The sequence below is a fragment of the Pongo abelii genome, chromosome 6 (assembly GCF_028885655.2).
Source record: "Pongo abelii isolate AG06213 chromosome 6, NHGRI_mPonAbe1-v2.0_pri, whole genome shotgun sequence".
Taxonomy (NCBI): domain Eukaryota; kingdom Metazoa; phylum Chordata; class Mammalia; order Primates; family Hominidae; genus Pongo; species Pongo abelii.
In genome coordinates, this window is record NC_071991.2 from 141,509,709 (window position 1) to 141,532,565 (window position 22,857).

Below are 22,857 nucleotides of genomic sequence, written 5' to 3' on the forward strand. Positions count from 1 at the left end.
CATCAGCTTCAGAACAAGCCAGGGAGAAGAAATCATAAGCTGTCTTTCCCAGGGCAATGCCAGGTAGCTGAGCAGTCAGTAAGAACAGCCTGCGGCTTTCATATTAACAATGCACACACGGAAATCTCCACTCTCACCCTTGGGTAAGGGGAGAGAGAGAAATGCATTTCAGTTCTACAGGTTTTGCTGCACAATGCTTAGCATCCTCACTAAAGATCTAAAGTAAAATCTCTTAAGTTAAAAACCAGGATAAGGTCTGTCTTCCTTCAAGTAAAGACAAGACAAAAATTCTAAGAAGGTTACCGAAGGTGGTGGTAGAATTCCAAACCCGAAGAGCAAGCAGCCCACTATAAAGCAACATCTCACTGGGGACTGGTATAAAAAAGTCTCCCTGCCCATGCTCAGACCAGATTATGCACACAGAGCATTCTGATGGTCTCCTAAGTTGCCTGGACCAGGAGCTATTGCTCAAACAGAGGTTGAAATGGGCGAATTGGAATGAGGAAGTAGAGATTTAATCACATCTACAAGCCCATAAAGTGGGATCAAAGTTCTTTCCATCCAAAGGTGGCATCACTGAAGACTCAAACGTAACCCCCTTGAGAAATTAAAGTTTCGTGAACCCCTTCCCATGCTCCAGGGACAAGGAGATAAAACTTTTATTTGCAAAGTTGAACGTAGGTTAGGATATTAGGTGCATATGTGACCATACAGAGGGGGAGGGAAAATAAAAGAAATCCAATAAACAAAATATAATTGGCCTCCTGAGATTTCATCCCTAAAGTTAGAGAAAGTTATCTGTTCCAACTGCACTTTCTTCAAATTCCACGACTTTCCCAGCCCTGCCATCCTTCCAAGGTACAGGATGGCGTTCTTCACTCTCCACAGGTGAGTCAGGAATTTTCCTGGATTCTTCAACATTTAATTATCAACGTGAATGATGAAACTTGGTTTCTGTAATACCTGGCCTTCTCCCATAGTCTTCAGGCCTGAGGGTATGGTGGCTTGATAAAGTTGTCCACCAGTGGAAATCTGTCCTAAGAAAATATGTTCTGGGTATTCAAATTAGGAAGCCAGAACTTTTCAAGTGATTTAAGTGTTCTCAACCTTTAGGATGGGGCTAAGCTTTCTAAGGAGTGAGCACCAGGTCCTTTTTCCTTTATGACCATTAATTCTTTCTTAGAGAAGAGTTAGACTTTTCACTTTCTCCCATAGATAGCTTACAATAAGTTTCTTCATTTGTTGATTCTTATTTACATTTCAGTATTCACTTCCCTTTCCCCATTTTCTCATTTTGTATAATTTTCTCTCTCAGGTATTTATCCATCTATTTATTTATTTATTTAAATTTGGGATAATTTTTTTGAGAAAGGCTTTTAATGTATATATATATCACAGTACATGAAGATTTTTTTAAATTGAGATGAAATTTACACAACCTAAAATTAACAACATTAAAGTGTACAATTCAGAGACATTTAGGGCATTCACAATATTAAGGTTCCATGTTTGTCTGTGTACAGGCAAGGAGGCATGAAAAGTAGTGTGTGGAAAGCTTGAGCATGTGAGTGTGTCTGTATGTGGAATCCAAAGGGGGCAACATGGAGAGTATTCTTGTGACTATGCAAAGAACCCCTGGTTCTTTCCTCCCTGTACGGGGATTTTGAGGTAACCATGTGGCCACTCAGCATTATACCTCTGCCTTTGGCATGATTAGCAAGTAACCTGGAAACACAGCCCCCTTTTTATTCTAGTGTGACAGTAACTATACAAATAGTGGGAGATATGTTGGCATGATCTATAAGCTCTCACCACTACAAAGAATAGATTCTAAGTTCCTGATGGGAAACAGCTAAGAAGGAACAAATCTTTCCAACTGGGTAAGACTCACCTCTTCAGTGCAGGATCTCTTATCAGTCTTCAGCTTTTTCTTGTTTTACCTACACAAAACTATGCTGAAGTTCAAATTTTCTTCTGAAGGCTAATTTTTAAATATAAGTGCTCACTTTTATCTACTTCTGATATTAGCTCATTTGTAATTAACAAGTTAAAATTGTATACATTTATGTGTACAACATGATGTATTTATGGTGTACAAGTTTTGATACCTGTATACATTGTGGAATGGATAAGCCAAGCTAATTAACATATGAATTGTCTCATGTGCTTATCATTCTTTTGTGGTGAGAATACTTAAAATCTACTCTGTTAGCAATTTTCAATTATATCATGTGTTGTTATTAATTATAGTCACCATGACGTATAATAGAGCTCTTGAATGTATTCCTCCTGCCTAATTGAAATTTTGTATTATTTGACAAACATCTCCATTGTATTCCCATTATTTTCCATAATCAGAGCTCTTTAATTTTTATTAGAGGGGAAAAACAGTCTCTCCAACATGTACCCACTGTAAACTGTTGTGCTCATTACTGTATCAGACATAAAGCATGATTACCTTTTCAAATGTGTAAAAGAGGCTAGTTAATCGTATACAACAAAAAGAATCCCTAAATGAGGAAGATGCTGGTGTTTCTCCTCTTTGACCTGTTGCCCATGAGGCTTGAAAGCCAAATGTCACCTTCATGGGCAAGTGGATATAAGCGTACTCTTGTGCACTGTGACTCTTGGAATAGTCAGTCTCTGAACTGAATGAGATCAAAAGTAGAAACTCAATTAGTCCTCTTGATACATCTGATTTTTACATTCATTTACTCCTCGGCCTTTAAACCAGGCTTATCCAACCCATGGTCCATGGGCTGCATGCAGCCCAGGATGGCTTTGAATGTGGCCCAACACAAATTCATAAACTTTCTTAAAACATTATGAGATCATCTTTGCAATTTTCTTTTTAGCTCATCAGCTATCATCATTGTTAGTGTATTTTATGTGTGGCCCAAGACAATTATTCTTCCACTGAGGCCCAGAGAAGCAAAAAGATTGGACAGCCTGCTCTAAACAGTGACTATCATTGTGCATGACACAAGGCCATGCTATAGATAGGAGTGGCACAATGGATGCACACCAGATTCACATATAATCCTTGGTTTCCTACTGACTCCCACTTTCTAGGCATATCGCCTCCTTTTTTCACCTGTAAATTATAGACAACAAGCAAAAGTTTGAAATGATGTTGTGATTACACTATATTATATTATGTGAATAGATGTATATTTAGCATAATGACTGGCACAGAGTATGTTCTCAGAAAACAGTAAGTATAAGGTTATCCCAATGTCATATAGCGATCAATGCACTCACAACTTAATTATTCTCCTAAAATTCTTTCCACCCCATGAACTTTTGACTATGCCTAGCCAAGAGTGCTTCAGGAGCTTGCTTGTTTTCTTCCCACCACTCTCCACAAAAATAGTAGACAAATTGAAGAAAATTTTCTGAAACCAAATCCAATGATTCAATGATTTACTGGGCAATTGAGTCGGGTAAGTTATTTGAAACAATTTTACGAAGAAACTGGTTTTGCTTTGACTTTAATGCCTGTCATCTTAAAAAATATCAAATATATTTTTTGTGGGGGAAAAAACCCAAATTGACTACATTGTTTCTGAGCAAAAACAACATGGCTTGAAGTATAAATACTCTCCTTTTGCATAGGTTTTTGGAGAAAGGTAGAAAAATACCACATTTTGTTTGTTCAATGTTTGTTCACGTTTTTTCTTTAAGCCTTTGTTATAGAAGTGTCAAGTATAAATGAATCCAACCTTAACCATAATTTCCACATGGATGCCACCTGTGTGCACATCATCCCCAACGATAGTATCTGGAAAACTTGCCGCATCACAGTTGCGTTTGAGCTCTTGGTAGGCAGCACTAAAGAAAGGGTATTTGAAGTAAGTCTTGCATACAATGTAGGACAAATCACTGGTATTCCTTTAAAGAGCAGGTCAGCAGAGAAACATTTCCGAGAAATTCTTCATCCCATTTTGGTATGTTTTAAGTTTTATTTGTGATGTACATAGTTGTTTAGTTCATTTGTTTAAATCCTATAACAAAATAGTAAACATAAACAACTAGTACTTCCTTCAATATTCATACTGTCAGCAATAAGCAATTCTTGAAGACAGAGAGTGTGTGTATGTGTGTGTAATATATATAAGTGTGTGTGTGGACAGATAGATAGATAGATAGATAGATAGATAGATAGATAGATAGATGATAGAGAGTTATAATTCCCTTCTAAACCTGAAGATTTGCAGATATCTGCGGCCATCATGATGTTAGGTGGGAAGGAGAAAATGAAGGAAAAAAGCAAACGCTCTCATATGGAGGAAATATAGTTCAAATCTTCAGATTTAAAATAACACCCCCAGAGAAGGTACTTATAATGATTTTTTTAGAAAACTCCCTTGCCTGTCAAAATGAACCTAGCAACCCCCCTCAATCTGAACTGTATTCTGAGAACTACAGTGTAGGAAGCCCTAGGTTGGGAACAAAGCAGTAGGAAGAGGAAGAACAGATGGGTCTTACACTTAGTGGTATTATGTAGTATAGTCTCTTCAGCTGTTGGTAAATCTCTAAAAAGCATTCGGGTACCACAAGTACATTTACACCAGGATAGATGGACATTGTAAACATCACCAGTGCATATTTGTATCACGCCTTTCATGACTAGGAAATTTCCTGACTCATATGTCTCTAGAACAAATACTTTTTATGCTAGTATAAAATGGGGCAGAACAAAAAGAAATTGATGTACAAATAGATACAGCACAACATAAAATTACAAGAAAGGAAACAAAATAATTAACAATGTTATTATTTTTAGTTATGGGGATTAAAATCTGTTAACTCTGAACATTCGAGCAAAATATTACTCTTAATTATAAATTATCTATTTGTGATGGAGATTTTGAATCCTTTTATCTTTTCGCACCATGAACAACCCTACACCTTTAAGCACTGTGCATTTTTTTTCCTCAGTCTTATAGTTGAGCATTAATTGTCTGATGATTTTGGGATGGATGACTGAAAACTCTCAGTGTAAGGTATTGAATGTGGTGCCTCATGCTATGTGATCATTTTCACGAATTTTTATTTGATACCCAATTTCTGAAAGCTCTATGTTTTTAATAAATTCCTTGGTATCTCAGACCCTATTAAAAAAATACTGAATCCTGAATATTTTATGAGCAACCATCTGAATATTGCTGTGTGCATAATAATGAACTTTAAAATACCCCATCCCCTGTGTTATAAGTCATGTGATCTCTAACAGTCATTTCAATTGTTTTTGGGCTGAGACTAGAACCTTTCAATAAATTCAATTGTAGTGTGCTGTCCCTTATGGTTACATCATGACTAGGGTAGAGCCATTGGAATACCAACCAAATTTTGGTGTAAATCCTTTATGTACTTTTGCAAGAATCTCTCCAAGACCTCACACCCTGTCTAAATTCTTTGGTTATGAATCACTTCCTTCAGTAACTAAGCAAATATTTAAAAAGTTTTGATTTGGTGTTCAAAAAACTACTACTAATGTGAGGCGATATCTTCTTGTGATTTTCTTAGCATTTCTCTGGTAATTAGTGATGCTGAACACTTTTTCATATACCTGTTGGCCATTTGTATGTCTTCCTTGGAAAAAATATCTATTTAGTTCCTTTGCCCATTTTTAACCTTTTTTGGGCTATTGAGCTGTGGGAACTTCCTGTATATTTTGGATATTAATCCCTTACCAGATACATGGTTTGAAAATACTTTATCCCATTCTGTAGGTTGCCTTTTCATTTCGTTGATTGTTTCCCTTGCTGTGCAGAAGTTCAAAAAAGTAGTTTTTCTAAAAAGAAAAGCATTACTACTTATGTCACTATGTTCTAGAATTAAAGCCTTATCTTCTATCTTTCTATCTTCACTGGTGAGAACTGATCCATTTTCTACAAGAAATGAATAAACTATACTATCCCTGAGAAAACATCCATATTGAGTAATAATCTGACGTCACTAACCACTTCATTAAGTTCACCTCGTGGGGGATAAGAGATTAATTTTAGCAATTTTGTATATCTTATCTTCGTGCAACACCTGATCCCTAGAAGTTGGCCACCTTGGGTTGGTCTTGGCTTACTGGGACCCTTGAATGAGATAGGCGGGGAGGAAGCATTTCCACTTGACACTCTAAAGGTAAAAGGGCAAATTACAGAAAACAAACTCAAAATTGTTTAGTTATAAAATGTCTACGAAGACTATTTAAAATGTTCAAGGTCTCATGGATGCATTCCACTGAGGAGAGGTGAGTAGAGTTGTGTCTGAGATGTCCAGAGGAAAAACCCAACAAACAAAAAGAAGTTAGATGGTAGTGAACAGCAGTCAGAACTCAGACATACATTTCATGTGGATAAAAATCTTTCTCATTTCTTCTGTAGTAACTACTAAACTGAATAAGACTTTAAGTATAAATACTGCATTAATTTCCTTCCCCTATTTAAGAGCAGATGTTTGGGAGAAGAAATTATATTCCAATAAACTGAATTTTAAGAATGTAACTTCTTTTTTCCTTGATTCCCTGCACAGCTGGGTCCCAGTGTGGTCCTCATGCCTGGATGTATTGTTCAAGCAGAGTTTGGATGGTGATTTGGCTGAGACATTCTAGGGGGACTTCATGTTCAGATGGGTGGGCTCTCCATATGCCCTACGAATCATCTTCTAATCCTTCATTTCCATGACTGGTTATTTCTACATCTTTAGTGTGGTCCTTGGAAGCTCATGGGTCAGGAAAATAAAAACCAGACATGGGTGAGTGAGTTCATTCTTCTGGGGATTTCCAGTGATTGGGGCATTCAGGTCTCCCTCTTCTCCCTGATCCTGGCCATGTATTTGGTGACTATTGTAGGAAACACCCTCATTCTTCTTCTGATCAGACTGGACAGCAGGCTTCATACCCTCATGTACTTCTTCCTTAGTGTTCTGTCATTTGTGGACTTTTGTTATACAAACAGTATTGTCCCACAAATGCTGTCCCACTTGCTCTCAGCCCAAAAGTCCATCCCATTCCATGGTTGTGTGCTCCAGCTCTATGTTTCTCTGGCATTGTGTGGGTTTGAGTTCTTCCTGCTGGGGGCCATGGCCTATGACCGCTATGTGGCCGTGTGCCACCCACTGCACTACACGGTCATCATGCATGGAGGGCTGTGCCTGGGGCTGGCAGCCAGCTGCCTGGTGGCTGGCTTCTCAAATTCACTGATGGAAACAATTATCACCTTCCAGCTTCCCCTGTGTCACAATGTTATCAATTACTTTGTCTGTGAGACCTTAGCAGTGCTACAGCTAGCCTGTGTGGACGTCTCCTTCAACAAGGTCATGGTGGCCATCTCAGGGTTTCTGGTGATCTTGCTTTGCTGTTACCTGGTTCTATTCTCCTATGCTCACACAGTTGCTGCCATTTTGCGCATTCGTTCCACCCAGGGACGCCGCAAAGCCTTTGGGACCTGTGCCTCTCACCTCACTGTGGTTTGCATGTGCTTTGGGGCTACCATCTTCACCTACCTGGGGCCACAGTCGGCCACCTCGGCAGAGGAAAAGAAGATGATTGCTCTCTTCTATGGAGTGGTGTCACCCATGTTGAACCCCTTGATCTACAGCTTGAAGAATAAGGAAGTTACAGCTGCTCTACGGGAAGTTTTAGAAAGATGCAGATAAAGGGTCAAGACTCTAAGAACCTCTTGTTATCTATCATCAAAACCAAAAAGGAGATAATTGTAGACAGGACTCCCACACTTACACTAAAAGAAGACTATTATGGTAAAATCCTTGCATTTGAACAAAGTGTTCCTCCAAATGCTTAATTTGTTTTATATAGGCCAATATCTGAAAATATACATGTTAGGGATCAATAATATGGCTTCTTTGTAAACATCTTCTCTCAGATATCCAGTGACTTGGGGGCTTCACCTGCCCACTTTTGGTTTTATCAGTTTGTCAGTGCATAAAGGAATGGTCCCAGCTTCATCAAGCAGACCTGACTCCTGATCCTTGTTCTGTCTCCCACTACCTGTGCTCTCTGGCAAGTTATTTAAATAATATATGCCTTAGTTTTCTTTTTTTTAGATAAGAAAATTGTACTTAGCTTTCCAAGTGGAAGCCACTTTTAATGTGATATTGATGGGAATAATTTCCTCATGAAACAAACAATAAGGATATGCAACACTTATTAATGAAACTTATTAATGCATTTATTTAAGTGGAGTCAAACTGTGAGAGGCAGAAAATATTGAGAAATCATGGTTTAAATAAAATAGACATTAATTTAGATTTGGGCAAGGTAAGCCTGCCTAACTTGGAGTTACAGAAATTGAAGCTTCTATTTCTAATGCACTATTCTAGGCATATAATTTCTACCTCATAGTTCAAGAAATGGCTTGAATTTCAGCCAACACATTCACATGCTGTCCATCAAAAATAAAGAAGAGGCCAGGTGGGGTGGCTTATGCCTATAATCCCAGCACTTTGGAAGGCCAAGGCAGGGGAAATCACTTGAGGCCAGGAGTTTGAAACCAACTTGGCCAACATGGTGAAACCCTGTCTCTACTAAAAATACAAAAATTAGCCAGCATGGTGGTACATGCCTGTAGTCCCAGCTACTCTGGAGGTTGAGGTGGGAGAATTGCTTGAACCCAGGAGGTGGAGGTTGCGGTGAGCTGAGATCACACCACTGTAGTCCAGCCTGGGTGATAGAATGAGACCCTGTCTCGAAAAATAAATAAAAATAAAGAAGAGAGGAAGGGGCATGCCCACTTCCTTTAGAGATCTTTTTAAGAACTCACACACAAAAAATTGCTGCATAAATTCTGCTGGCTGATTAAAACTTAGTTACTTGGCTACGTACATACTCAAAGGTGATAAGTGTAATTTAATTGTTAGTAATCATGTGCCTAAAACACAATCAGAGCTTCTGATATTAAGAAGGAAGGGGGGAATAAATATTGATGTATCTAATAATTTGTGACCATAGTACTCACAAGAAAATTAAACATATCAGCTCAATGAAAGACGAGGTGATACGGCAGCAGAATGAGATACAAAAGGAGCTAAGGATTATAGGTAAAGTAGGGACACACACACACACACAACTATTTCAGATTTTAAAAGGACACTAAAGCAGTAAACAGCAAAAATTAATAATATAGAAAAGTTAATCTGTTGTTTGGAACCCAAAAGAAGATAACTGATACAGACAAAAGAGAAACAACATATGGATAATCGGTATTTCTGATGAAAAGACTGAATAAAAATATTTTTTACTTTTAACTATAATTAATAAAAATGTCATTTAAATAACAGAAGAATTTGTTTAGATGAAAGAGCCTTGCCATGTACCTGAAAATTAAAGAAAAGTAAAAATATTTATAGATATATTGGTAAAAATGACTGAATTTCAAGTATAATGAAAGGATCATAAAGATTCAGAAAACAAAACAGAAAAGTCACTTAGAAAAATGTTAAGCAAGTGCATTAATTTTCTAGTGCTGTGTAACAAATTGTAATAAATTTATAAGCTTAAAAGAACGTAAATTTATTATCTTAACATTCCTGCTGGTGAGAAGCATAGCTGGGTTCTGAGCTCAGGGTCTCACAAGGCTCAAATCAAGGTATCAGCTGGGGTTGTGATCTCATGTGGGTCTCAGAGTCCTCTCTCAAACTCACCAGTCATTGGAAGAATTCATTTTCTTGCATGTGTGTGACTGAGGTAGCCATTCACTTGTTTGTTGCTGGCTGGTGACTCCTCTAAGCTCCTAAAGGCCACCTCAAATCCTTAACACATGGCCCACTGCTCTCACTACATGGCAGCTTCTTCGTCAAGAATGACAGGAGAATCTGTATTGTGTCAAATCTCTCTGATGGCTAAGAAAGTCTGGACACTTTTGAAGTTCTCACCTGATTAGGTCAGGCTCACTCAGGATAATCTCCCTTTTGTGTAAATCCAATTCAGCTGATTAATTACATCTTCAAATTCTGTTTTTCCATATAGTGTAACATTGTCACGGGGTGAAATCCCATCATATGTCACAAGTCCTGTTCATATTGAAGGGGAGAGTATCGTACAGGACATGTACACCAAGAAGTGAGACTCCTGGGGTCCAGGTTGGAATTCAGCCTATGACAGCTAGAATCGGTCTTTGAAATATTAGATGACAGGGACAATAACATCTTTCTATAGAATCCTGAGTGAACATATTGTTAAATAAAAATTGCATACCTAGTTAAGCCATCATTCATTTTTAAAGGCGATAGATATATACAATTCCATATGCAAAAGTTCAAAAAAATTATTACCCATATACCCTTCATGATGACTGTAAAAACTCTAACAAAAATGTAGGCCGGGTGCAGTGGCTCACACCTATAATCCCAGCACTTTGGGAGGCCAAGGCGGGTGGATCAACTGAGGTCAGGAGTTTGAGACGAGCCTGGCAAACATGGTGAAACCCCGTCTCCACTAAAAAATACAAAAATTAGCTGGGCGTGGTGGCAGGTGCCTGTAATTCCAGCTACTTGGGAGGCCGAGGCAGGAGAATCACTTGAACCCTGGAGGCAGAGATTGCAGTGAGACGAGATTACGCCATTGCACTCCAGCCTGGGAGACAGAGCAATAATCCGTCTCAAAAAAAAAAAAAAAAAATTGTAGAAACAACTTAGAATGGCTTAAAATAAAATGCTGGGAGGCATGAAAGTTAAGTTGTGATAGGATAGGCAACAAATTAAAGCCTTTTGAGTAGATAATTGAGTTTTTTAAAAGATTGCAAATTGACAAGGCAGCCACTTCAGCTCAACCAGAAAAAGTGGCACGCTGTGACTTGACTAACTGGCCACGTGGGTGCTTGAACCAGCCAATGAGGCAGCAAGAGAAGGATGGGAGCCTCACTCTGGGCTCTGCAGAACTCCAGCCCCTGCCGCTGCCTCACTCCTATGCTTGGTGCTGCAAGCCGGAATTTTTCTACACTTAAAATGCCACCAGCATTTGGAAGTTCAGTTGGATACACCCCTTGAGATGGAAGCTGGGGGTGGACAGTCGTAGTGGAAGCTTTCATTTCCATCAACTCCGCTTAGCATTTCTAAAATATATTCCTGTCTTCTTCAAAGAGATGGAAGGTATACTCCATGCCACCACCAGCGAAGTGTCACAGATGTGCTCCATCATGCTGCCTGTCATGTATGGTGGAGGTCTCATCAGCAGTATCCTGGTGAATAATTTGGCAGTTGTTCAGTCATGATTGTTGGTGTTGCTTGTCAGGCTGTAGCTTGATTGTGGCTTCTTTCTGTAACATTATACAGGAACTTTACTTGTGTATAGGAATCATTGGAAGTCTTGGGCTTTCCTTTAACTTGAACCTAGCTCCATGATTGGCAAGCATTTCTATAGGAAGTGACCATTGGCCAACAGACTGGCCATAGCAGGCAGCCTCTCTATGCTGGCCTCCTCAATAAGGCTTTCTTTGGTATCTATGGATGGAGAGGAAGCTTCCTAATTCTTGGGGGCTTCCTAGTAAACTGCTGTGTAGCTGGAGACCCTATGTGACCAATAAGGTCCAAGCCAACGAAGGCAGGGAAAGAGGTCTAAAGAATTCCTTCAGGAAGCCGAAAAATTAGATGCAAAAAAGGTGCAGGTGATACAATACAGATATTATTGGAGGACACCCCAAAGAAGGGAAATGATTAATCTTCCAAACAATTAATACATTCCTGTACTTATCCCTGTTTACTCAGATATTTACTGTACCTCTCTGGAAATGTGCTCACATTTTTCTGGACTCTTTACACCTTTGGCCTTTCTCAGTAATTATGGCAAGGGTCAGTATCACTCCAGGAGAAGTCTGCCTTCCTTCTTTCCCTTCTGGCTTTTGTTGACACACAGCAAGGCCTTCTATGGGACTTGCAGCCAACACAAAGCAGATAAGGCCTCAAGTTCTCAAGTTCAGTATCTCTTTGCTGCTTCCATTACTGTGAACGGAATGTGCCATTTGCTAGCACCTTTATCCACCAGCTATACTGAGTTCTGTGTCTCTGTGGGATTCTTTGGATTTACCTTAGTGGCTCAGTTCCATATTGTTTGAAATACTGATGGACCTCATTGGACCCAGATGTCCTCCAGCACTGTGGGTTTGGTTACCATTGTGGAATGCTGCTGTGCGGGATGCTGCTGGGTCCCCCTGGGGCCACCATTTTTAGGTAATCTCAATAACTTATTGAAATTACAAATAGACATATGGGCATATGGCATAATCTTAATTATTGCATGTGTCTAGCTCTTCTTTGCTAGGTGATAGGTATCAATTATCAACTTTTGGTAAAAGAACAGAAAGCAGAAGAGAAGCAGGAAAAGGAAAGTAAAAAGAGAAGAACAGCATAGATGTTACTGAGAAGCCCAAAGAAGTTACTAAAGAAGAGGAATCCCCTAACTAGAAAGGCACAGAAGGTGGCCCCAAAGAAGAGGAGAGTCCAGCCTGTACCCATTCAGCTGAAAGGTAAATGGAGTAGTTCATGACCCAAGATATCTGAAAATATTCTACTGGCCTGGGATCTACCAGTGGTGCTCAATTCAGATAATAGACATTTGTGTGGAAACAATACCAGGTGTTCATTGATGGAATTTTTGTTTCACTCCTTACCAATAGCTTAAATTTAAAATGCCATATGCTTTGGGGAGGGGGTGGTTGATGGTAAAGGATGAGGGAAGGAAGTAGGTTTTGTTTTAATCTTAGCTTTTAATAGTGTCATGAAGATTTTAACATGTGCCTTACATTTTAGTCTTTAGAAATCTTCAGAGAACTTAACTTTTAAAATAATTCTGCTGAATTCATGTATTTTGAGTGTTGTGTTAAAAAGAAAAATCATAACTAACTTGAGACGAATTTAAAATTTAAAAGTAATCTTGCCTCTTTGGCATTTGTAATGTATTGTCAGATATGGTCACTGGAAGGTTTATGAATAGAAATGTTGGTTGAAAGTTGGAGATTTTATAAAATGCTGATGAATATATTTTTCCAGCATCAGTAGTTTTTCTGGCATATGGTTCTGCTATCTATATATTTAGGAAATTTGAAGCATAAAACTTTGGAAGCATCTTGGCTGTTCTAGCCAGATTGTACTTGTCGACACTTCTTGGGTACCATTTCTTGGGATACTTAGTAGAAGCCAAGTAAGTACTTGAGGGTTGTTTTCATTAAAGTACTACTTTGCTCCCCATTCAAAGACAGATTTTGAATGGTTATAAATTATTGCCCCTGCTCAAATCACTTGGTATTATTTTTCTCACTGTAAAGGTTAGTATTAAAAATTTCAAAACTATGTATTTGTGCCTTCTTAGTAAATACAGCACATCCAATTAAATGTTAACATATTTCAAACATCAGTTGAATTCAGCTTAGGTTTTCCCAAAGCCTTGGTTAAATCATGAGACTACTGGATTTTTTTCTGAAAGTTTTCTCCTTTGATTCACAGAGGTCTCATTTATATCTGATTCTAGCTTAGAGCTGTGTGTGAGATATACTCTGTGTGTGTGTGGTGGGTTTTGTTTTGTTTTTTTACTTTAATTTTTAGTTTCAATCTTTGCAAATTAAAGAGGGCCAGAAAAATGTGGCACCAAGCAAGCAGATAAGGATAAGGTTATGAGAGAAACTGCTAAGTGTGCCTAGTTTTAATGAGTATTTTTTTTCTCTTTTTCTGAAAAGGCCTTAAAGAAAATTATGGTATACTTAGAATTATTGGACACATCCTTACTCTCCACACAAAGCTAAAAATTTTGTGACCCATTTCACTTACCTGAAAAGTAGAGAAGTGGATTCTACATCAGGATAAAAGAGGGGGTGGACCAAAACAAAAACTGAATAATTCTTATATTCAATGCATTTAAAGTACCCCTGTAATTGACAGAATGAACATATTAGATAGAAAACCTTGTGTAAGAGGCTGACTTTTCCAAATAAACTTCTTTTATGGAAAAAAAAGCTGTACGTTTCTCTCTGTTGAAAGGAAAGAAATAAAAGCCAAAGTGATAACTTAAAAATGAAGTTGCCACCCACAGGGGATGAGGACTTGGATAGAGCCCAGCGTCAACAAGTAAGTTTTAATTAGGTCTGATTAAGCACTTCCCTCTAGAAGGCCGTCCTAAACAATCTCTGCCTGCTTCACAACCCTGTTTATTTGAACTCAACAGGTAGTTCATACTTTACAGGTGGTCTTTCTTCGTCTTGGTTTTTATCTCCATTTGGCTTACACATCTGAGCAAATTACTCACCTCCAAAGTGATATTACAAAGTTTTTGTCATGAAAATGTGATCAAATAATATGTAGCCAAAACAGTAGGGAGCAGAGATTTAGAGTTGTGTCAGACATTTAATAGATAAAAATATTTTTATTTTTATAACTTTTTGATGTTTAAGGTATTTTCTACCTTGTAAAACTTAGTTATCCATTATTTTACACTCTAAATAGATGCTTATTTTCATACAATCTTTATTATTTTATGTTTTTTTTCCCTAAAGGTTACCTCATAAATTATCTGTTTCATACCCCACAAAACCTGAATGTATCTTTACCTGAATTATTTAAATCATAAATTTTTCATTTTCTCCTGGATCATTTCCATAAGCACAAATTTGATATGCCTTTGCCATCTGAAGGAAAAAAGAACCTCCTTAAGACCACATCACGCCTACCACTTGAGAATAAATCATTTTTAGATTTAAAAAAATAGATCACATTATGCATCACCTTACAGACATGGTCCCATTTCACTATGCTCCTTTACATAGCGATTCCCTGAAGGAACTAACTGCACCTTTCATTCCCATGTTCTCCCCTTCAATCACTCCCCATGAGGTGGAAATTAAAGAAAGAAAAAATAAAATTAAAAAGAAAAAGAAACAAGCTTTCCTGTATTCAGCTGACTTATCCCAGAGGCAGCAACAGGCATGGCCCAGACCCAGGAAAAGCCTCAGTAAACACTATCTGAGAAACCAGGACACAAAGGAATGTGCTCTGGAGACACTCTCAGCACTCCCTCAACTTAGGGAGGAGAAAAACAAATTTTCTTTTCTCTTATGGTATGAGTTTATAGATTTCTGTTCTCTGTAACTAGTAACTTCAAATTTTCTGTTTTATCTAAACAGTACAGTGAAGATCATGAGCTGTCTGAGCAGGCCTGAGCAACAGCCACCTGGGTGTCATAGCAAAGGTTATGAGATAAGCCCATGCGAGATGCTAGAGCAAAGCCTAGATAAGCCATCTGGGATGTGTAGCAATGGTCATGTGTAATTCTGGGTTATGCACCTGTCACAATTTGATTAACTGCCTTTGTTCTGCCTCTGTATCCTTGCTTTCATGCCTCTACGCTTCATGCCACTGTAAGCTTGTTTCAAGCTAGCCCACTCCCTTTCAAAGGTGTGTATATAAGTCAAGTGCTGTCTTTGTTCTTGGCCCAGTTTTTGGATGTTAAGTCTGCTGGGTCTGCGTGCACTCAATAAAGATCCTCTGGTATTCACCCCATGGTCTCTCTGGTTCTCCTGATTCCTGCAACACTCAGTCTAAACTAAGATTTTGATCCCACCCTTTGTCCAAAATCGCTAGTGTATAAATCACTAGAATTTTTCATGTTGCTAAAACCAATGGTCAATTTCAGTCCTCATCTCACTCGGCCTCTCTAGCAGCATATGACACAGTGGATCCCACATTCTCCTTCCATTCCTGTTACCTTATCAGAAAGTTCTCAGACTCCTGTGCAGAAGCCACATTCTCTTCTAGATGTCTATATATTAGATGCTTCAGGATTCAAATACAATCTCAAATCCAAGTACACTAATACCCAAGTTGATCTCATCTAATTTTATAATATCAGTAAACACTAAGGACTCCCAAATTATACACACTCAGCGCCGCTCCAGTATCCAACTGCCTACTTGATAACTCTATTTAGATTTCCACATATCCAAGCAAGTCTCTACTTTTACTCCCCCCACCAAAATATTCCTCTTTCTTATCTTAATGTATGGCATCATAATTTTTATACCCTTGTTTCCTCCATTTTCATTAAATATTCAATCCATAATAAGCAAATCCTATTGTCTCCACATTCAAAATATTGATATTAGAAGCCATGTAGAATTATGCAAAGATTAACTGCCATGAAAAATTAAAGAGCTTCCTAAGCAAAATAAAATAAAATAAAATAAAATCTCTTTTTCAGTGTTTGAGTTTCATCTTTCATGACAGGTAATTTTTGATTGAGTGTTGGACACTGCATTTGGAAAACTGAAGGGGTAATTTGAGGCTCTACATAATGTTATCCTCCTCAAGAAAGGATTTATTTGACTTCTATCAGGCAATTATCTAGGAGCCGCTTTACAAAGCGTTTTTATTTTTGTAATTTCTCCTTACTCCTACAGAAGAATACTTTAGAAATCCCAGCTGACCATATAGATGTTTAGAAAAGATCTGTTCCTTAATGAGCCCAGAAAGGTAGCTGTTGCTTTCCCAGTTCTTTGAGTTTACCATAAGTTCTGCCAATTTTCTTAGTCTCTTAACCACTGTTAGTAACACTGGTTTTAAGGCATTTTTTCAGTTTTATGATTCATGGTAAAAACAATTCCAAAGAAATATAGACATTGACACTCTCAGACATAACTATAAAATAACTGATTAACATATTAACATGTTTAAGAAAAGAGAAACCATGTTGGAGAATATTATCAAAAATCTGGAGTCTACTAAAAGAAATCAAATAGTGTTTTTAAATTTAATTTTTTTAAATAAAATTTACAGTCTCAATAGCAGACTAGAGAGAACTGCAGGGGATTTGTGAAGTAGAAGATAAGTCAGTAGAATATAACCTGATTCAGGGAAGAAATAAAAAAAGAAGAAAAATTTAAAACAGCATTAGTGATTTACGGGATATGCTAAAAAGGTTTAACATTTGGATCATAATGGAAAGTTCTAATCTACTTGTAATTGCAGACTCTAACTGAAAGAAGAAAGAGAATGGGAAAAAGAAATTTGTAAGACATAATGGCAAAACATTTTCAAAAATTTAATAAAGTCATCAAAACAGATGCATAAAGTGTTGCAAATCTCAAACGAGAAAAATACAATAGAAACATACCTAGGTATATCAGAGTAAAACTGCTGCAAATCAAAGGTAACACAATTTTTCTTTTTATTTATTTATTATTTATTTTTTAATTTTTTTATGGGGGTGGTGGGACGGAGTCTCACTCTGCCGCCCAGGCTAGAGTACAGTGGTGCAATCTCAGCTAACTGCAACCTCCATCTCCCTGGTTCAAGTAATTCCCCTGCCTCAGCCTCCCAAGTAGCTGGGATTACAGGCTCATGCCACCACACCTGGCTAACTTTTTTGTATTTTTTAGTAGAGTCGGGATTTCACCATGTTGGCCAGACTGGTCTCGAACTCCTGACCTCAGGTGATCCACCCACCACAGCCTCCCAAAGTGCTGGGATTACAGGGGTGAGCTGCTGCACCCGACCACAATTTTTCTTTTTAAAGTATTCAGAGAAAGAAATAAAATTATTTTTAAAGAACCAAGATAGAAGCAAAATGTTTTCTTCCCTGAAGGAGGATGGGAAATCTCTCAACTCCTACCATAAGCCTTGCAAACAAAATCAACATTGTTTACCTCTGGGGAAAGGTCAGAAAGCCTTCATGCCACTTGTCCAGAAAAAAGTGAGTTGCTACTGAGGGAAAAGTAGAAGTAAAAGCAGTTTGCTCTTAGGGAAGAGGTAGAAATCCATTCAAGCTAGGATCCTGCCCTGCTGCTAGGAGTCTGCTAGGATAAGGGCAGAAACTCCCACCCATGACCAGTCACAAATAAAAAGTAGAGTCTGGCTGCCATGACTGGTGAGATGAGGTATGAACACCAGTTCCCAAGTCTCAGGTTTATAGGGCCTGACTAGAATGGAGGCTGGATCAGGGAAAACAAGAATATCTTTGCCCCTGTCACAAGCCTTGCACCAAGAAAAAATCAACAGCACCTATTTCTGGGAAAGAAGCCAAAGTATGGAGATACCTTGTATTACAAAGGCAATGCTACATTTGGTAAAATTTGGGTAGAGCAGGAACACTGATTAAAATCTCCTATTTAGGTTCAACAAAGCATCATTCTTCATGGTCAGAAGAATTTGAAATCTGTGGAGCACTGAAAGTAATTATAGTAACAATACCTGAAACACCTCAACCACTTACACACATAGTCTGACAGAAGGACCAGCATCCCATTTTTAAGTATAAATACTCTATAGCCTAGTCTCTACTGTTCTTTTACCAACAATTTCCAGCATTTAATAAAAATTATATTTCAAAAGCAGCAAGAAAATACTTACTCATTGTTAAGTGAAAGCATTCAAAAGAATCAGAACCAGGAATGATCTAGACTGGATCTATCAGACAGGAATTTTACCATAACTATAATTAGGATCTAGCAGAAAACATGAACAATGTGCATGAGAACATTAGAAATTTTAGTAGAGCAATAAAACTGTTTCTTAAAAAAGTAATACAAAAAATTAGCCAGGCGTGGTGGCGGGTGCCTGTAGTCCCAGCTACTCGGGAGGCTGAGGCAGGAGAATGGCGTTAACCCGGGAGGCGGAGCTTTCAGTGAGCCGAGATCGCGCCACTGCACTCCAGCCTGGGTGACAGAGCAAGACTCCGTCTCAAAAAAAAAGTAAAATAGAAATGCTAGAAACAAAAAACACAACATAAAAGTAGATTATTTCTTTCATGGGCTTAAGACTGACTATCACACAGGGAAGAAGAGTCAGTGAACATGAGGTTATGGAAACAGAAATTATCCCAACTAGAATAAAAAGAGAAGAGTGAGTGGATAAAAATAGAACAAGCTGTACAGTAACATAAAACAATCTAACAGATGTTTAATTTGAGTCTAAGAAGAAGAGTAACAAGGCAAATGAAATATTTTCAGATATCATGGCTAAAAGTTTGGCAAAATCAATGAAAGAAATCCCAGATTCAAGAAGCTCAGATAATCATAATCAGGATAGAGAAAAAAATCATATTCAAATTGCCAAAACTTAGATACCAAAATAAAATATTGAAGATAAGCATAGAAAAAGAAATATTATACACAGATACAAAGATAAAATTACAACACATTTGTCATCAGAAATGAGGCACAGCATTAGGCAAAGGAGGACACCTTTAAAATACTGAAAAGAAAAACAAAATCTAGAAATCTATACACAGTGAGAATTTCAAATATGAGCATGGAATACTTTTTCAGATAAACAAAACTGATGTACTTTATCACATGTGAGTGCACTGCAAGAAATATTAAATAAAGTTCTTCAGGAAGAAGAAATGTGATACCAAATGGAAATTTGAACTTACAAAAGAAATCAAGAGTGCCAGAGATGGCAAAAATAATGGAGGCAAAAAATATTTATTTTTATTAATCGTAAATAAGAACTGACTGAATAAAGTAAAAGTAGTAACTGTATTGTGGAGTAAAAGTAAAGGTATTGTGAAGTTTATAACATACTTAGAAATAAATGCCAACAACAATAGCACATGTGAAGTTTAAAACACACTTAGAAATGAATGCCAACATCAATAGCATAAAGATGAGAGGGAAAAAAATGGAAGTGAACCGTTGTAATACTTTTACACATTTTGTAAAGGACTATAATATTATTTAAAATTGGACTATGATAGACTAAATATTTATGTTTTAGGCTGGGCACAGTGGCCCACGCCTGTAATCCCAGAACTTTGGGAGTCCAAGGTGGGTGGATCACGTGCAGTCAGGAGTTCGAGACTAGCCTAGCCAACATGGCGAAACCCTGTCTCTACTAAAAATATAAAAATTAGCTGGGCATGGTTGTGGGCACCTGTAATCCCAGCTACTCAGGAGGCTGAGGCAGAAGAACTGCTTGAACTTGGGAGGCGGAGGTTGCAGTGAGCTGAGATCGCACCATTGCACTCCAGCCTGGGTGACAAGACCAAAACTCTGTCTCAAAAAACCAAAAATAAAAATAAAAATAAATTATGTTTTAAAATTTAGAGCAACTACTAAACACATTTAAACAAAGGTATAACAAATAAGCCAATATTAGCTATAAGATGAAATTATTAAAATTAATTAATAAAAAGGTAAAGTGTAGAAAAAGAAAACAAAAGCAAAAGCAGCAACAACAACAAAAACAAATAGCAAAATGGTATACTTAAATACAACTTCATCCTCTAATAGCAGTAAAGGTAAATAATCTAAAACACAATGATTAAAAAGCAGAGAACAACATGTAGAATTGAATAGAAAAACCCAACTATGTGCTCTCTACAATCAATTAATTCATTTTTAATATAAAAGAATAAATTGATTAAATGTAAAAAGATAGTGAAGATCTACCATGCAACACTATGTCAGAAGCTGGAGTGACTATAATAATTTCTAATAAATTCCCATAAGAAGGTATGTTACCAGAATTAAAGAAGGATATTGTATAATAAGAGAGTTGATTTTTCAAGACAATATAATAATTTTAACAATCTAATAATAGCACTAAAAATACAGAAAGAAATAGACAAACCCATCATTATTAGTGAAGATGTTAACATAATTTTCTCAGTATTTGATAGATCAAGTAAACGATAAGAAAGTCAGCAAATATATGGACGACCTGAACAACACCATCAACCAGATTAACCTAATTGACATTTTTATAAAATTCTACTCAGCAATAGAAGACTACAAATGTCAACATATTTGAAATTGAAATTATACAGAATATTTTCTTTTAAAATAATGATATTAAATTAGAAATAAGGAGCAGTGATATTAAATAAGAAATAAGGAATAAACCAAAACCTCTGGAAAAATCCCCAAATGTATGAAAATTAAACTCTATACTTCTAACTAATCAATAAGTCAAGGAAATCACAAAGAAAATTAGAAAAAGATATTTCAAATTGAACAAAAAACAGAGCTTAGAGAAGAATGTGAAGCACTAAATACTTTTGTTAGAAATGTCTCAAATCAATGACTCAGAGTTTTACCTTATGAAACTAGACTGAAAAGATAAAACTAAAGACAGAAGATGCAGAAGAAACAAAATAAAATATAAAATGATGGGGAAAAACAGAAAAATAGTAGAGAAGTTCAATGAAATCAAAAGCAAGCTTTGAAAAGATCAATAACATTGAAAAATCCCTAGTTAGACTGATCAAAACAAAGACAGAAAACACAAACAAGGACACATACAATTAAAGAGAACACATCTCTACAGATCCTGCAGACATTAGAAACAATACTAAGGTAATAGTTTAATAGCTTTATACCAAAAATTCAAAGAACTTGAGTGAAATAGTTAAATTCCTGAAAAAGCAAAAGCTGCCAAAGCCCACATAAGAGAAAATAGGTAGCCTGACTCCCTATCTAAGAAGGCAATTGATTTTATGGTTAAAAATCTTCCTTGTGGAAAAATCCAGGTCCAGATGACTCCACTAATGAATTCTACCACATATAAAAGGATAATTTAGTGCTACTTCTACACAAGTCTTTCAGAAAATAGAAAAGAATACTGACAGTATTATTTTATGAACCCAGATTTACCTGATAACAAAACCAAATATATAAGAAAAGAGGCTGGCCACAGCGGCTCACACCTGTAATCCCAACATTTTGTGAGACCAGAGTAGGCAGATTGCTTGAGCCCAGGAGTTCCAGACCAGCCTGGGAAACATGGCAAACCCCATCTCTACAAAAATACAAAAAAATTAGCCAAGTGTGGTGGGGTGCACCTGTAGTTTCAGCTACTCAGGAGGCTGAGATGGGAGGTGAAGGGGTGGCCAGCCCCTCCACACCTGTGGGTATATCTCGTCGGGTGGGATGAGAGACTGAGAAAAGAAATAAGACACAGAGACAAACTATAGAGAAACAACAGTGGGCCCTGGAGACCGGCACTCAGCATACCAACGACCTGCACCGGCACTGGTCTCTGAGTTCCCTCAGTTTTTATTGATTATTATTTTCACTATCTCAGCAGGAGGAATGCAGTAGGAGAGGAGGGTGATAATAGGAGAAGGTCGGCAAGAAAACATGTGAGCAAAGGAATCTGCGTCACAATTAAGTTCAAGGGGAGGTACTATGCCTGGATGTGCACGTAGGCCAGATTTATGTTTCTCTCCGTCCAAACATCTCAGCGGAGTAAAGAATAACAAAGCAGCATTGCTGCCAACATGTCTCGCCTCCTGCCATAGGGCTGGTTTTCTCCTATATCAGAATTGAACAAATGTACAATCGGGTTTTATACCGAGACATTCAGTTCCCAGGGGCAGGCAGGAGACAGTGGCCTTCCTCTATCTCAACTGCAAGAGGCTTTCCTCTTATACTAATCCTCCTCAGCACAGACCCTTCATGGGTGTCCTGGGGGACGGTCAGGTCTTTCTCATCCCACAAGGCCATATTTCAGACTATCACATGGGGAGAAACTTTGGACAATACCCGGCTTTCCAGGGCAGAGGTCCCTGTGGCTTTCCACAGTGCACTGTGCCCCTGTTTTATCGAGACTAGAGAATGGCGATGACTTTTACCAAGCATACTGCTTGCAAACATTTTGTTAACAAGGCACATCCTGCACAGCCCTAGATCCCTTAAAACTTGATTCCGTACAACACATGTTTTTGTGAGCTCAAGGTTGGGGCAAAGAGGCTAGGGTAAAGAGATTAGGGCAAAGTTACAGATTAACAGCATCTCAGGGCAAAGCAATTGTTCAGGGTACAGGTCAAAATGGAATTTCTTATGTCTTCCCTTTGTACATAGACACAGTAACAGTCTGATCTCTCTTTCTTTTCCCTACAGGGAGGATCACTTGAGCCTG

The 22,857-nt window shown here is 37.7% G+C and overlaps 1 protein-coding gene and 1 pseudogene across 1 annotated transcript; both read left to right on the forward strand.

The window, feature by feature from the left end:
• Positions 1-6,723: 6,723 nt before the first annotated feature.
• LOC100434024 (olfactory receptor-like protein OLF3) lies at positions 6,724-7,656 on the forward strand. Its single transcript, XM_002818609.4, has one exon. The coding sequence runs from the start codon at positions 6,724-6,726 to the stop codon at positions 7,654-7,656; it is 933 nt and encodes a 310-aa protein (XP_002818655.3).
• Positions 7,657-10,962: 3,306 nt separating this feature from the next.
• LOC100434410 (monocarboxylate transporter 1-like) lies at positions 10,963-15,270 on the forward strand (annotated as a pseudogene).
• Positions 15,271-22,857: the final 7,587 nt, after the last annotated feature.